Consider the following 17,286-nt stretch of genomic DNA (forward strand, 5'->3'; position numbering starts at 1 on the left):
ATCCTGGCAGTCTCCCGCCAGGATCAGACTCAAACCTGGGAGTCAGCATTTAAACGCAATAATTATAATATATATATAATATATAATATTATAATATAATATAGTTAGCTACTGTAAACAACTGAGACTGGATTTACATGGGTGTGACTGGCTTTGGTGGGACATTTTCTTGAGAACTTTGCAGCAGCAGCTACAGAAGATTTTAGGATAATTTTCAATGGTTGGTCAAATTAAAGTTACAACACACAGATATCCAGCGTTAGCATGGTTTGGAATCAATAATGTCTTAACAGTAGGCTTGTGGTTAAAATGTCTAATTTAATGTAGCTGTAACTAGCAAAGAATGTAGCCCTTAGGGAAACAGCTAAGACCAGAACATTTTAAAAAACATTTAAACTGTTTTGAGTATTTTTGTGGTAATTAGCTTGAAGTGGCATCATTTGTGCTGAATCTTTCTAACCATTAGCTAATAGTCCATATTAGCCGATCCAGGTAAGCTAGCTGACAACTTTTGTTACCTAGCTAGCTATTAGAAGTTGTTGAAATTCCTTCATTCCCATGAAAGCAGAAATGACCTCAGTGTCGGTAACAGTAGCTCATGCACAGTTTTCCCCCTCAAGACGACAGTTTCTTATTAAAACAGATAAGAAAGACAACTTTGATGTTTTCCAGGGTTTTTACAGCTCTTATCAAGTCTTAGCAACGGGCTGGTGAACATATACATCTAGCACGCTAAAGACCCAGTTGTACGTCTCAAGAGTTGATGAAGACCAAAACAGAGCTAAAGTGACAGTGTCAGTCTTACATTTATAAGAGGAGAAACTAATTGTTGCTGTTTTCTTCTAAATGTTGAACCTTCTAGTTAATATGTTAGCCACGTTCATTTTAGGGTATGTCATAGATGTGTGTGTGATATTCTGGTTGTTGTAGATTCCCCAATCCCCAAACGTCTAAACCGTGGTCTCGCTTGTTTACAGCAGTTACACCGTTGTATCACACTGAACATGACAATGACTCCAAATGCTACACGCTGCTCGCCTAGCAGTACTCTTCTCCCTGTGGGTCGGGCAGGTCATTGAGGTCCAGGAAGATGGAGGCGTTGGAGAGCTTGCGGCCGTTGGACGACAGGTCCAGCAGCTCCTCCGCGGTGCTCGGCACCGAGCTGATGTACATGTCCCACACCTGCTCCGGAGAGTCCAGCTCCAGCAGCTTCTGTTTGATCTTCAGGTTCTTCTCAATGTTCCTGCGCTTGTGCTTGAACTCCAGGATGGTTTTGGTGTAGCGGTTGATGGTGGTCACCGAGGACGCCATGCAGGCAGTGAAGGAGCTCCACGCCAAACTGAAAGAAAGGGACATAACAGTCTGAGCATCTTCATTCACACTAGGAGATTATTAATTTAAGTGTAGAATGTGTATTCGATTAGATTCAGTGTTATTATCATTGCATACAGTGCGGGTACATACACAATGAAATGTCTGGAAACTAACACACCTATCCATTAGCTCACAGATGAACACACACATTCACACACCAGTGTCAGGCACTGGAAGCAACTGAAGGTTCAGTATCTTGCTCAAGCATTCAGCATGTATTATACATGCATATAATATAATAGTACAACAATAGCATATAATATTATGTAAGATTGGGTATACGTAGTACAGACAATATAAATGATGTTGTACATATATAGCGTTTGTCTACCTATTGGTACTCAAAGCTCTCTACAGTCATAATGACACATCTAGCCGTTCAGTCACGCAAATGCACACACATTTGTCTATTAGTTCCAAGCACTTGGGACCACTCAGGGTTCAATATCTTGCTCAAGGACACTTAGGTGCATGGTCCATGTACCAATGGTCGTGGACCAGGTCTACCAACTGAGCCGTAGCAGCCCCAGTACAGCACGATATATACATTATTATAGCAATTGTACAGATTTTGACCATTTAACAGACTCTGGCAACGCTTTTGACTGAAATTCTGCATATATGGTGTATCTATTAAAAACGAACAAAAATACTCACATGTATGACCAGCTATAATCCCAAGTCTGGGGTTTCCAGTCTTCTGGGCCGAGACTGACAGTCAGCTGGAAGGCTGTGGTGAACATCATGTGGGCCACCATACCCAACAGACCTGCCGTACAGAGACACAGAGCAGTGAGGTTAACCATCAGAGCCTAAACTGTGCACAGAGCAGTCAGTTCTTTGCTTTCGCCACATGGGGGCAGTGTTGTATTGGCTGAAGCTAAAGAGCAACTCGTTTTCCCTTCTAAAGTTTCTCAAACAAAATTAAAATATGTAATATACATCAGAACTTATAATATATATCTCTCTTTGTAAGAGGCATTATCCCTTGGATGAACATTACTAGACTATAAATAGGTAATAGATTTTCAAATACAGAGTTTCACTTGTAATAGAGTTTGCGTGGAGTTTAATAGGTAATTAGAGGGCTTGGATGTTATTTCCACTACTGCTTAAAGCAAGGGACGATGAGTCACCTTCAAAATGCAGCTCTTTCAGTCAGAGTCAGCAGCCCGGTATTGCTGCTGTTTTTTTGGGTTGAACTATATCACCCAACAATTATTGCAACAAGCACGGACATTTATTGGAGCAGAAATCTCTCTGGTACCAAAGAGCTGGCAGGTGTTTCTCTGTATGTTTAGCACATTCCCTTAAAATTTGGGGAAAAAAAAGTTTGCTATGCTTTCTCTTCTTGCACGGCTGACATGTTTGCAGTGGCATAGCTTCAAAAATAACAGCCTCTCATTTTAGCTACTAATGGTCTGCTTCAGCGGCTTTGGAATGCCGTTATTCATATACCGCACTGCCTATCCAGATAGTCAAATAATTACAAGTGTATATAACCTCAAAACAGCTCAAAAACTGTGTTTGACTTCCTTAGACTTTCCAAGGTCATGTAACTAATGCTCGATTCCTGCTGTGAAGCCATTTCTACATATGGAACAGAGAACAGGAGACTGTCTGGAAATCCTAGGCGATCGATGGCGCCTGGGAAGAGTAAGGAGGACTCATGCCTGGACAAATTATGTGCCCTTGTGTCGCTATCAATATTACATGTTATTGGATGTAGCTGTAATATCAACAAAAGAGCCAATAAACAGGCAAGCAGAGAAGAGTCTGGAGCAACCTGAGTCCCTGCAACGTCATCCACATCATCAGCATGCACGCTCACTCACTGTGAGCTCTCCAGACAGTTACAGTAGCAGCTACACAGGCCCCGTCGAACATCACACGGACCCTGTACGAGGGGGCTGGCAGGATTAAGTGTGCAGTGTCCAGTGAGACTGATTTGTGTAGACATTTGTGTCTTGATGGCAGCAGCCATCCCCAACAGGATGCAGCCTGACACAGACACACACAAAAACCCTTTAGGAACAACTCAAAAACACATAAAACAGCACAAGGTGTTGAGCTGGCCTCCAAATTCACTAGATCCCAAACTGATCAAGTATCTGTGGGATGATCCACAGAGGCCCCTCCCCTCAAAGGACCCAAAGGCCCCCACTAACAACATTCTATTGCCAGACACCACAGGACACCCTCAGAAGGCCCATGTCCATTCTCTGATGAGTCACAACTGTTTTGGACGCACATCAAACCATCAAAAATGCACATGCAGACTACTAGTAGCAGGAATCTGTTCTGGTCCTGGCTTCTTTCCTCACTGAATGGTACTCTAACAACCCACTGTCAGCCAGAGACTCCAGTCTTGAGGTGTGAAAAGTTTCATCATTCAGACAGATATGATAATGACGGCTAGTGGTTTTGACGGTAGGATCTGGTTGTTACCGAACCTCAGTCATACAACGTCCTGATTGGCAACACCCACATATGTTCCTATTTAAACCCCAACCAGTCTTTCAGAGCTGAAGAAGCTACTTGGATGAGCTTTGAAACATCTTCAAGAAACTCTACTCTAAGTCCAGTTGCCCTTGTTTCAGCTTGTTTTTTGGATTACAGATGAGCATTGCCAAATTTTATGAACGTGGACAGAACTAAATCACAACATACAACCATTTATATTATGGATGAAAACTACTTTGAATGACACAAGTAGCCACAATGCCGTGCTTTTTTTCCGCAGGGATTATGTTCTTTTACCTGTCCTCCCTAAAACAAGCATAGTTTCACTTCTCTACAGGATGCCAATTTGTCTTATAAACACATTTAAAAGTTCAGTAAGACTAATAATACTGAATGCAAAACTGTTTTAAGTTACAGGACAGAAGTTAGGCTGGAGTTGATATCACATCACAGCTAGTTATACACAACCTTATTTATTTACTGTGAGGCTGAATCCAGTGTTTGGCAGGCCTGTCATCAGGCCATGATAGGACCGATTCTGTTTGTGGGAGGTTTCAGCAACTGTCAGCTGATCCCAGTCTGTGTCCGCTGTGTTCTGGATAGAAAAAGGAGCAGCTAATTTAAGTGTGCAGCCTCTTCTACTCCTCCACTCCTTATTCACTGCTGCCTCCCTCTTCTCCTCTGGCTTTTGTCTGTTTTTCTGCACTTCTACATTTATTTTTTTGCTCTTTGTGCATGTGTATTTTTTCCTCCCCTCACTTGTGTGCCAGGCTTTGTCAGCTGAAGCACAGGCTCAGGCTCTCTCCTCACGCCGGACCTGTCGACGCTCGCAAATAGAGCAGGAATATAAAAACAACATTTGTAGCCTACCAATCCGATTACCACATAAGCCCCCCCTCCAACAAATCCCTGGACTGAACAAGAGCGCGCCAGAGTCCAAACACCTAAATTCTCGTCTCATCCCTATCAGTGCTCATGTTTATTCCTGAAGACGTCCCACTCACATTACCATAATGCTATGCAGATCTGAGGCGGCTTTGTGTCAGGATTGAGTGGAACCAATCAGATGTGAGTCTCGGAACGTCCTGTCATGAGGCAACGATGCATGTTCTGCTCAGGCAAGGTCAGAGTATTCCATATGAAATCAATACATGTCTACACAGGTTATTTGTTTTTGGTGCCAACGCTCTTAGCAAGGGCACACTGTATCAGAGTCAGGACACTTGTGCTTTATCACAAAGGGACCATCCACAAACACTGTAGGACTCTGCAGCAGCCACTAGGGGGAAGCAAGGTTAACAAAAATGAAGAAATGAGGAAGTCAATGAATGAAGTAATGAAAACAAATTAGGATCATGCTCTTCTTTTTAACCGTCTTAGTCATGATGTTTGGGCAATGACTGTTCGCTCAGATAGTTTAGCCTCTAACCCAGTGATGCGCGATCTCAGGGTTGGGACCCTGTGAGGGCCGCAAGACAAATCTAAGGGCTGTCCGATGATTAACTGGATATGAAAACAGAAAAATGACGCATGTTTCTGTCACACCAAACTAGTAAAATACTAGTCAGAACAGACACTGTTAATTCGTGCGATGCATGTTGCTTTTTCCCATGGGTCGTTGCTGAATGACGACAACAACAAAAGAAGTCAGAAATTCAACCTCATGAACACTTTAAGGGAGATGTGTTAACAGATTACGTTGTATACTTTGCTTCCAGTGTTGTCCTGGCCAGCGTATTCTGCATCGTGTATTGGCTAAGTTTGTAGTTTCTGCTTCACACACAAAGAGTACGTAGAGAAATAATAATTGTGAATGTGAATGTTTTGAAGTTCCTTTGAACACACAAACTCAAAAAATACTTTATGCGCCATATCATGGTGCCAAATATGAGTCTACGGAGGAGGAGTGAGTCTATTCGCACAGGACTAGTATTACAACTACAGTTTTAGTTTGCAATTAATCCCATGCAAATTGGCAAAAGTTAGTCATTTCAAAAGTCCAGATTTCACTGCAAACCATCTACCGTATTTCTCCGAAGACAGACCAGTGAATGGAGACGCATTCAGAGAAAAAAACAAGCTCAAAGCCGTCAGGGGAGTGAAATTTTGAAGGACGCTGAGAGCGCATTTTGATTTTTGAATTTAATTTATTGATGTGTTAATCACATTGGTGAATGTGGAGCTGATTTAAACAGTGCCAGGCAGTTTCTGCAGAAGTCTCCCCCTGGATCAATGCTGTCTCACCCACATCGTGTTTTATGTTTTAAGTAAATTCTTAATTATTTACTGACATGTACTGTAGTGGAGTGGAAGCAGAAAGTTGAGTTCGCCTATCCTGTGCCAGTGTGCTACATGCGACACAGGTGTAAATTTCTAAATCAGCTAATGTCCCCAAGTAATACTGATCCCATGTGAGTAGGGCTTATGTTGAAGCCAACCCACGACTTAGCTCCTAATAAGCTGGCTGTGAGACCGGTGGTGGAAACTCCTGTCACTATAACAGATGTGTCACCCTCTCACCAAAATTGGCCATTCGCTTGGCAAGCAAGGAATTCACATCCCCAATCAAGTATCTTGGCAACTACTAGCGTTATAATCTATCAAAGTAATATAATTGTGCTCGTGGCATCACAGTAAGAACATCTCACGTGTGGACAATGGTGAACATTTACGTATAATGGACACAATGGCAACCATCGTGTTCGCTATATTCTGAAATATAGTCTTGAATATTAGAAAAGGAAATGCATTGTTTGGTTGTCATACATCATCTGGGGTGGCTCAGAAATGGCTTGGTTGAAAGGGGCTTTAAGGGGACACAATCGTGTGTTGTGTATAGTGACAATTGTTAATTGTCACTATATTTTAAATACTAAATTGTCACACAAACACAGTGCAGTCTGCAGTAGTTTTACTTTTACCTCAAATAGTCAATCCCCAAAACACCACGGGCAATAAAAACTAGAAGTAGTGTTTGTTTTCTTGCACACTTGCAGTATAGTCACTTAAAAAAATGGAACAATTGGCTTTTTTTTTTTTAACGACATGGCAGATTGAATCACCCAGTCCGGCTCTCTCTAATTCATTCTTCACACGGAAACCTTGATGTCTCTCAGCGTCTCTCTTCCGCAGACTTTATTCCTGTCACCGCCTCACACGTCCTTCTTCATGCCATTCTCCCCCTAATATGGCACATGACTGACAGCTGTAATAAAGGTTAATCTGGTCCCTTCTATTGTTCGTCTGGACCTCATTACCATAGCCACTCTCAGTCTGTTCGCCCCATTAAAAGGAGAAACAACTTTTAAACGCTTTGCTTAATTCAAACATTTTACAAGCGCTCTAAAGCCTTTGCAGCCTGGCAAGCTTCGGGAAGTTAAAAGCCGAGGCACTCTAACAGATGATACAAAAGAAACGTCAAAATGTTTCGTTTTCTTTTAAACGTCTCTCAGTATGAACTTGACAGGGTTCACTTTCCCCATTTGCGCAAACAGCTCACTTCCCCAAGACAGCGAGCCATATATAAATAAAACATAGCACAAACAGATGGGGTTGAGAGGTTCAGTTACTATTCGACTGAAAGTTAGAGAAGGCAAAAGGCTGGGGCATGAAAATGTAACTCAGTGAAGCTTGAGTTTAAAGGTGCTGCAGCATCAGAAGATAACATGCTGGGTTATACTCCTGTCAGCTCCGAATGAAAAGGACGGGGACCCCACAACAAGATAGCAGAAGGATGGTCAACGGGTTCTTTCTGCTGTGATGTACTGATCCTCAAGACGTGTCAGTTCCAAGAATCCAGCAATGTTTTCAGGCAGTTTTTTTTTTTTTTACCATGTTGGAAAGAGGAGCCAAAACTGTTAAGGGAATTTGTGCAAGGTTGTTATCAAGGATGGCACTGTTTTTTTTTTTCTTTCTATAATTCTACATGATAAGGAAGAATATGTGAAGAATTTAGAGTCCTACTAACAACCTTTAGTAAAGTTGGTACCTTTTGATATATTCTTTCTTAAAGTATCTGAAATATTACTAGCGTGATCGTGTATGTGGAGTTAAAAAAATGCCAGCTTAATGTACTGCAGGGACAAATAAATGTCACTAATGAGGCACCAAGGAAGAGATGCGACGTTTGAAGGATATTTATCTAGTAAGGGCACAGTGTGTTCGCGGCTTCACATGCCAACAACATCAAAGAGGAGTTAGCTGAGTTTGTACTTTGCCTAAAATCAAAGCATTAGTCAGAATAGGAGAATCCAACTCTAACTCCAAACTTGTCAATATGCAGCCCTGGGCTCAGTAAAGGTTTAAATATTCCAGGACTTTGAAAAGAAATCTTTGTGAGAAGTGTTTCACACAAGTTTTCTAAACTATGTTTCATGAGGGGAATTCCATAGGTACTGGAAGCTTCGAGGAAGATAACACTGGTATAACTATGACGGCCATTTGAGACTCACTGAGACGTAAAGAGGAATTCTGAAACTTGTCAGCCGGTCTTATTGTCATTTATACTGTTTTTGGTCAAATTACCTCCTCTGCTGAGATACCTCCTCTGATGAGACTTAAGAACATGGTGTGTAGTGGCTGTTTAGCACAACTAACATGTGTTGATGAAGGTAAATAATCCTATGCATAGCAAAAACTGCAAAATACAGAATTGAAATAAGGTATAGATTACTTAAAATAAGCAAAGATATTGCCAAAAGAAGTGGCTTTTCTTAAAACAAGTGAATGTATCTAGCCTAAAAGAACCCACAGATATCTCAAAATGAGTGTTTTTAGATTAAAAATAATAAGATCTGCACTGATATAAGGAAAAAATACAAGAATTACTATCTTATAACGTAGGACAATGTGCTTAATTTTAGTAGGCTATATTAGATAAGATTATATGTTAGGCAACATATTCTAACATTTGTCTAGACATAAAATATTTAATAAATGTTTTTTCTAAACATGTAGAAACTTGCACCTCTTCTGGTGTAGAGAGAAAAAAAATTTCTGAGTTAGACCAGAAGCAGACATGGAGAGTCCTCTCACACTTCAGCTGATCTTTCCAAAATCTTTTAGAAAGCTAGCACTCCTTGCCACGTTCAGTGTTGTTCTTGCTGCAGTCGGGAATTCATTGTGACATTTAGTCAAAATCTGCATATTTTTAAGCATCTACCTTTTGTCTGTTTTCTTTTTCGTTAAGGCACTCATTATTGCTCTCTTGCTAACCCTAACCCACTTCTAAGTTGTTGGTTTTCTCCACATTCCAGCTTGTAACATGTGGTGATTGCTGTGACGTTGCCACATCAGAACAGAAACTTTTAAAGCCACACGTTTCATTTTGTGCAAGTATTAAATGAATGATATGCAACATGTTAATGACTGAGCTTTACATGTGTTGGTAGGTGGATTTTGGATATGAGCAGTGGCAAATCTCTACCTGGCTCTAGCCACACAAGTTGTATCAATCTTGTTATCTCACACAGTAAGACTACAAGTGTATTTATTAAAGCATCAGTTTTACTCCAGACCTCTAAGAATTCAAGCTACTCTAGGGTCAAAGGCTACCTTACCTGAATGTTTTAAATAAAGATACAGTTCATACAGTATGTTTCAAACTATAAACACAAAGAATATTGCCAAAGTGTGGGGCAGTTTGCGCGCTGGGTGCAATTCTTCTTTTAGACATTTGCTCAATTTGACCTGTCATGTCGGTAAAATGCTGCAAGTCACTGCTGTTGAGCCAAGTATTTTTCACCGCTGATTCACTGCCCAGAGTGTGGTGGTAGGGATCGTTTTCACAGAGTGGATTAGAGAGAAGGTCATTGTTAATTCCTCCACCGAGAGAGGGAGGCACACTGCAAACTGGCTGGAAATCTTCTCGAGGGCAGAGAGGCTGCAACTGGCCTGAATAAGTGTGTGGACAAATGCCAGCACGGAAGCTGGAGTACAGACACAGACACAGTTTAAAGTTGAGCTGGAATGGAAAGAAATCAGTACGCACATCCCTAGAGTTCACTTTTGAATTGTAGACTTAGAGAACTTGCGATTGCCAAAAACTGGAAATTTAAATGCATTAAGTTTTCTTGCAAGGACAGCTAAACCTACATTTGCGTTCTCCAGAGGACACAAAGTTTCAGTTGTGACAGCCAATATTTATGCAATATTTGGATGGACAAGTTATATCTCCTCGATTGCAAGATCTGCACAAACAAACAATTTAGTCCCATATGTGATTGGGTAATTTCCTACTCTACTTGAAAGGATGATATGTTTCTTCAAGTTTTGACACTCATACTTTTATATAATGCAGGACAAATCTTACACTGGCTCAGCAAGAACTGAAATAATGCCAGAGTTGGCAATCTAGATCAACTAACTTTCACTCTCTGGATAGTTTGCCTAACTTGCTAAACGGAATCAAAACTAAACAGTGTTTATAGACTATAGTAGACTATTGTGTTTGTCAGTTAGCAGCACTTCTAGTAGCAAATATTTTCAAATGTTACTCAGCGCTGTCAAATAAATGCAAAGGCTTAAACATTAGCAAGATAGCTTAGCTAACTTCTTCTGTCCTGGTGGGAAATGGTTAGCTTAGCTTGCTGTCATGAATACAAACTATGTACGTCCATTCTCCAGTTAGCAGTACACGTTGACAGGGCCTCCACTAGCAAATGTTATTTTTTCACAACAAAGAGCCCAAACGGTTTAATCTTTTGGCATCATATTTGTTCCCATGAAACAGAGACAGCTAGTCCTTTAGCCAAAACTACCACACGATATACTGAGCATTCAGCCACTGAACTCGAACAAGGTAACACTAGCTAACTTTTCTCTTTCTGGGTGGAGGATGCTGTAGTCCTGCTCTTGTGTGGAAAAATGGTACAAAAAATCCTATGCACAGCAAAAACTTAAAAGTATTAAAATAAGGGATATATTACTTAAAATAAGCAAAATGATTGCTGAAAGAACAGGAAGATTTGGATAGCCAAGTTTTTTTAAACAAGCAAATATATCTAGCCTCAAAGACTCTACAGTTGTCGCAGAACAAGTGTTTTTTACACTAAAAACAAGTAGATTTGTACATGGAAAATATTTAAGAATTTTTATCTTGAAATTCTTGGAAAATGTGCTTAAATTCAGAATATGCTAGTACCACCTTCTTTAAATAAGGTTATATGTTGCAACACACAAGTACATTTGTCTGAAATATTTTCTTAATATGTAGAAAATTTTATATAAATTTAACATCCAATGCTATGGTAATAGTCCAGAAAGAAGTTTAAATACAGTGGCGCCAGTGCCTAAGAACAATTATCTTTGTAGACAAAAACACAAGAATGTTTTGCCTCAGTTTAAGGCAATTCATCTCAGTTAGGTTTCAGTTTTTGCCATTGCCACGCTACTACTGCCGTTGCATACGGTATCAACTATCAACGCCAGCTTGAAGACACTGATTCTTCAAATATCTCACAAAAGTAGTGTAATAAACAGTATAAAAATTGCTGAAAGTGAAGACACTTCCACTTCTACTTCCAACAAAAACTGAGTGGAGGACAGATTGCTCTGTTGAACCAGTGGATCTCAACATTTTGATGTGACTCCTTTCACTACTGAAAATTGCTTCTCACCTGAAAGCACGGTGAATATGGCGGCAAAGGCGTTGAGCTTGAGGCCATCGATGACGTTGCCAAAGTGGCACACTTCTATGGACATGAGGATGCCTCCAGTGGCCAGCAGGAGAATGTACAGGCACTCCGCAACAATACACAGCCACAGCACTCCTGTGGAGACGTTGGTTGTGTCAAAGGAATAGCAAAGAGGGAGGGGAAAAAAATGACATATTTCATGTTCTGGGCATGGGGGTGCACACGGTTGAGTGAATGATGGAAGGGTAGAGTAGGGGCGAGAAAGATGGGGGTTGGGAAGAGAGAGCGAGAGAGAGAGGAAAGGAGAAGGTGGGGATGAGAAAAGAAGGAGGAAGGGCAGGAAGGACGAGTGGAGAAAGGTGGACCGGTGACCCCCATCACCCATATCATTAACCTTCACAGTCAGAGAGACGAGATATCTATCCAGAGATGCACAACACCCTGAGCTCAGGTCTGCGTGGCGCGTGGTTGGACGAAATATCAACGGCTTTAAAAACCTGTAAATATGTGCCGTGGTGTAATTGGATATAACACCCAAGGGCAGGTAGTTATTGTGTGGTTAATTAATCACAAGGTTTGTAACAAAAGTAATATGCCTGTTACCCAAAATATCCTTGTGTGAATTATTAACAGCGTTTCATCACTCTGCTAAGAACGTCTATTTTTTAACCGGCCCTGAATTGAATTTCACACTTCAGTAAAAGATTTCTTCAATTAAATTTACAGGGGCAGGTGGAGGGGTTCGGGAAATGTTGTTAGAGGACGTTTAGGGCCTCAAAACTGTCTGCAAGAAAGTGCATTTTACGAGAGGTTTCCCCTTACTTTTATGATACCAGCAAATTGTGGAGTGGTATGCAAATGAAGCTGCAGCAAAAGAGACTGATGTACACAGAAGCACGTGGGAAGATGTGATAATAGAGCCTGTCTAAACACCCTGGCATCCGAGCGGTGGTTTTAGCGGCTCTTCATTTCAGACAGTATCTATTATTTGGTAGAAGAAGTAAACATGAAGTTGTCCTTTAACGGATCTCTAAACTGCTGCCTACATCTTGGACTTTTCCACCAATTTACACTGGTGCACATTGTGAATTGTTTGCATAACTGAAACAAGAACCAAGGGTTGGAATAAAGGATTCCATATGTATTTTAAAACAAAACCAGTGAAAAGCCTTAAAAGAAACAATGTGCTGCTCAGCACAGCCTGAGGCACACACCTCCAATCTGTAAAAACGAATGTATTGTTTTAATTTAAAAAAAGCTGGACGCTGCTCTTTTTAACCTTCGTCGCTGAAACCGGAGGAAATAATGCATTTGTTGGAGACCATTTTCAGTGGCGGGCTAATCCACATGGTGCTCAGGGGAGTATTGACAGCAGGGCTGCTGTGTATGAGGGATCGAGTCATAGTAAACAGTAGCATGTTTCTTCATGGTAATAAAAGAACATCTCTATTCCATCTGCTTGCTCCAGTGTCAATGCTTTTTTGGAGGAGAGTTCTCTAATCTGAATAAAAATAAAAAGTGCTCTCCATATTAAAGTCTAGGTCTGGCCGAACCCTCAATCCACCCCCACCTCCTCCCTTTGCAGAATCTATAACCACTCCATCTCACTTCATTCTTTGTTCTTGTCATAAATACAACGACCAGAAAAGGCTGCAGTCACAGTGAAATGTAACACCCGGCTCTCTAGTCAGACATGCTCTTCCCATGTGACTCTCTTCAAAAAAGACATGAAATTTACAAATTTGTAAGAAACACAAATAGCTAATTCCGTGTCAATTAAAAAATCACGTTGTCGTGGCCAAAACAAGAGGCTTTCCATAACAGAAAACAGGCACCATGAATAAAGTGTCAGACTGAACAGAAAAAACAAAAGGGCAATTCTGTCTGATTATCAGACCAAAGAAATCAGGCTCAAGAAACTGATTAGGTGGGATGAGGCTGTACTGATGTGACTAATTTGCTGCAACACCACTTTGCTTATTGTCCAGCAGCACAAGTGATTAGTTAATTCACAATTTCGTCCCGAGAATCATTGCTCTTTAACCCAAATATGTTAATTATATTAGAAAAAGAAATATTTATCCCTCCAGTGACTGTAACAGACATAGGGGGAGGAGATTAGGGTTGATGGATGGATTCACTAAACACTGAGCATTCACTGTTTGTTTCCTGTTGAGTCAAAATTAAATTGTTTCAAAAACTTCAAATGCATGTTCTGATCATTGTAACAATGAAAGAGAAGTCTTTGGGTGCTCCATAAACTGGAGTAATTTGTTTTTGGGTGAAAATCTAACCCTGTTGTTTTTATGTGGGTCGTATTCTGACTGTAGGATAATTGACCTTTGGCAGATTGGGCAGATCAGGCAGGAAGTGTTGGCCAGTATTACATCACAGAGGCAAAGTATCTTTCAAAACTGTCCACTTCAGGCTAAGCTGCTTGTTTAGGGCGATGAACAAACAGCTCTAATGTTGAGAGAGGGCAGAGGATTTCAAGCTTCAAGATGACAAAACTGAAAAAAAAAAAAATAATTGCTTACCTCTCTCATTTGACGGAGCAACATAAAGGAAATTTCTGCAGTTTTCACCTGTAAAAGAATGTAAATTAGACACAAGTCCACTTTCTGGGACAAAGATAAAGCTGTGATCTAAAACAAAATAATCACAGTTTGATCCAATATGTGAAGGGATTTCCTTTCTGTGTTTGTGCATTAACAAGCTCTGGCACCATCCCCCCCATCAGCGTTTCAAATATTCTGCTTCAAACGCAGCCTGTAGCATTGTGCTTGCCAGATTTCCACTGTAGACACTATAAGCTCTTTTATGGTGCTCTGGAGACAAACGCGTATTATTTAGCCCCGTGTTGCTAGATCCATAGTTGGGGTTGGGAGGTCGGGTACCAGGGGTTTGGGGGCAAGCAGCCCCCCCGATGCAGAGCTTTCACATAATAGTGAAGAAACACCTACTCTGAAGTGGTTGTAATATGTTTAATCTTGTTTTACCCCATGTTTTATATGGGATTCAAATCTGGCTGTTAGGTTTAATTGTAGAAATCTAGATCTCCAGATTATTTTGTTATCTTTTTTGATTTAGATAGAATATTAGACATTGTGTTTTATGCTTTTTGGGTTTATTAGTTTATGGCCGTTTAATATACAAGACAAACATTGTCCTGTATATTAAACTGAATAAAATAAAATAAATGAATTAAATAAAAAATTGCAAATTTTGCAAATTGCATCTTATTTTGTTCACTGTATCATTTTTTAAAAATACATATAAATATTTTTTGAATTCATATATACTCAGCCTGACTTCTTATTCTCAATGTTCTGCATTTAAGCAGTAATATTTTAATTAGTAATTTAACAACCAGTATAATTTAATCAAGTGATTTGTTTTAGTTTTAATTTGTCCAGTCCAGGTTAAAGAATCAAGAAGAAACTTCTTGATTGTTGTATTTCATCGGTTCCTGGACCGATGTGCTTTTGTCCGTGACGCACCTCTCCGTGCGCACCAGCGCGCTCCGCTGCGCTCTGGTCCCGGCATCAGCCCGGTGCCTGTGGAAACAAAACTTACCGGTCATGTTGATGTTCTGCTCGCAGGAGAACCAGATGCCCGTGTGAAACTTCCTCATCACGTACTTATCCTCCCCGGTCTCCCAGATGTACTGCACCAGCCGCGTGTCGTTGATGTTGGAGCTGTTGAACCTGATGCAGAACGACTGCCTGGTGGTGACCGGGCCGGTGCAGAACGGCTTCACCACTTTCCGCGTCCCCTCGCACCAGTAGCTGGTGGTGAGAGCCGACACGGCCAGGAACAACGCCAAGAAGTTCAAGGTGAGAGCGAGCGATGCTCTCCGCCGCCGGTCTATCCCCATAACGGCAGAGCGGAGGAATGAAGACACCTAACTTAATCCTTCGCTTTGTTTGACACTGGATTCTGGCGACTTCTCCTCCTCAGATCCTCATAATCCGGTTATTCCCGTTAATATATCCGCGGCTAATTATGGCAGCGCGTCTGGCTCCTACGGTGCGCCTCTCACATCTGCTCCTCCAGAGCAGCTGACTCTCTCATTTTGTAGGCTGTCCACCCCCCACCCTCCACCAATGCCTTACTGATACACCACCACACACCTCTTCTCAGCCTGTTACCACTGATTTCAGTTGCCGACCTCATTTATGTGTTCCTCCGTGCGCCCTTGTTAAGAATCATCCCCACACTCCACAGAAAATATCTAATATCATGAAACGTTGCATTTCTTGAAGCAGCAGTTGTCAGTGGTTCCACGCGTAATTGATGCTCTTTATAATGCATCTGTCACTTATTTCAGGAAAGTTCTTGCCTCAGTAACTACCTAGCAACGACGAAGAATGGTGCGCAACACATGCGCCAAGGGGGTTTATGACAGTTTTATTTTGAAAAAGCAAAACAAGACAAAAAAAAAAAAAAAAAAAGCTAGCTGCACTGAAAATAAATGTCCCCACACTGGCATTCAGTGTAGACTCACTTACTCACTACCAAACAGCATCAGGAAAGTGGTCATTCAACTGGATGATTGTGTTTCTGTTATTTAGTCTAGCTGCACGGACTAAAATAGAGTTGTCAATTCAATAAAACAAAACACAGCCTCCAAAATGAAAACACGGCTCTTTTGGTTATTTTAAACAAGTGAGTGCAAAACTGTTACATTACAATGCATTTGTTTTCACTAGTGTACTTAATGAACTGGCAAGTGAGTGTACATTCTAACAGGTACACACTAATAAATACTATTCAATTCCCTCTGGAGTTCAATTGCATGGTTCAGGCCAAAATACTACACTTCCCATGATGCAACCGATTGCGTCTCTTCATTACAGTCACTCTTTGCAGTTCTTATTCAATAAATTTGTAGTTTCCAAGGGCCACCTGTAGCGGCATTACATCACCAGAGTCATTTCCTCCCAAGGTTTAGTATAGTCACTTCTTTAAAAAAAACAAAAACAACTCAATAAACACAATAAACACACACATTGCGCCACAAAAGACAGCTGATTGCCCTTCACTGTTTAATTAACATTGAATTAATTTGCATCAGTGTAGTTCCCCTATTGTATGGAGGAACAGAAGTGCAGGCTGAAAAAATTAAATTAAGAAATAAGTATTTGGCTCAGCGACTAATAGTCAGATGTTATCGCCCCTATACATCTTCCTGTCACCAGCACCAACATATATAGGGGTTCCTTCTCAGACCAGTGGAGCTGAACCATGAGAGCAGACTGCCTTTTTACAGAGTGGGGTTGCCTCTTTATCTCTGTCGTTACGGGATATGCACGTAAATATGCAAAAACAAGTTGCACTCTGCCAGCCATTTCATGTGGACTTTAAAGCAACAAATTGTAATCAATAATACACAAGTCAAATCCCAAAATGTGCAGCAGATACAGGAAACACATGTAAATACTGCACTGTGCTGCAAACAGAAGAAAACTGCCAAAGCTGATAGAATGGACCCAAATGATATCAAGTCCAGTGGAAACTGAATTATATCAAGGAAGGTTGAAAAAAAGCAGAACAACAACAGCAACAACAACAAAAAAGCTATCTGGTAAAATGTATATGGTGGACGAGTTGGATGTATTCTCCAGGGCTAATAAACAAAGAGGAAACAGGAGGGGCAAGTAAAGCCACACTGATGGGGAAAGCTGGACTGAAGCCAGATGGTAGAGGCAGGTCTGACATGAAAAGAGTGTTTCATCGGGGACGGGGATAACCAGACTGAAAGAATGAAATGTAGCAAACAAGTGACTCAGCCAAATACAGAAAACACAGCAAA

General features: G+C 40.9%; 1 protein-coding gene across 1 annotated transcript; it reads right to left on the reverse strand.

The window, feature by feature from the left end:
• Nucleotides 1-775: 775 nt before the first annotated feature.
• On the reverse strand, nucleotides 776-15,357 carry gsg1l2b (gsg1-like 2b). Its single transcript, XM_084568272.1, has 5 exons — nucleotides 15,048-15,357; nucleotides 14,009-14,056; nucleotides 11,454-11,606; nucleotides 2,032-2,143; nucleotides 776-1,339 (listed from the first exon to the last, which is right to left on the reverse strand). The coding sequence occupies exons 1-5, from the start codon at nucleotides 15,346-15,348 to the stop codon at nucleotides 1,039-1,041; spliced, it is 915 nt and encodes a 304-aa protein (XP_084424398.1). The 5' UTR covers nucleotides 15,349-15,357; the 3' UTR covers nucleotides 776-1,038.
• Nucleotides 15,358-17,286: the final 1,929 nt, after the last annotated feature.

Source organism: Chelon labrosus (genome assembly GCF_963514085.1).
Source record: "Chelon labrosus genome assembly, chromosome: 19".
NCBI lineage: Eukaryota > Metazoa > Chordata > Actinopteri > Mugiliformes > Mugilidae > Chelon > Chelon labrosus.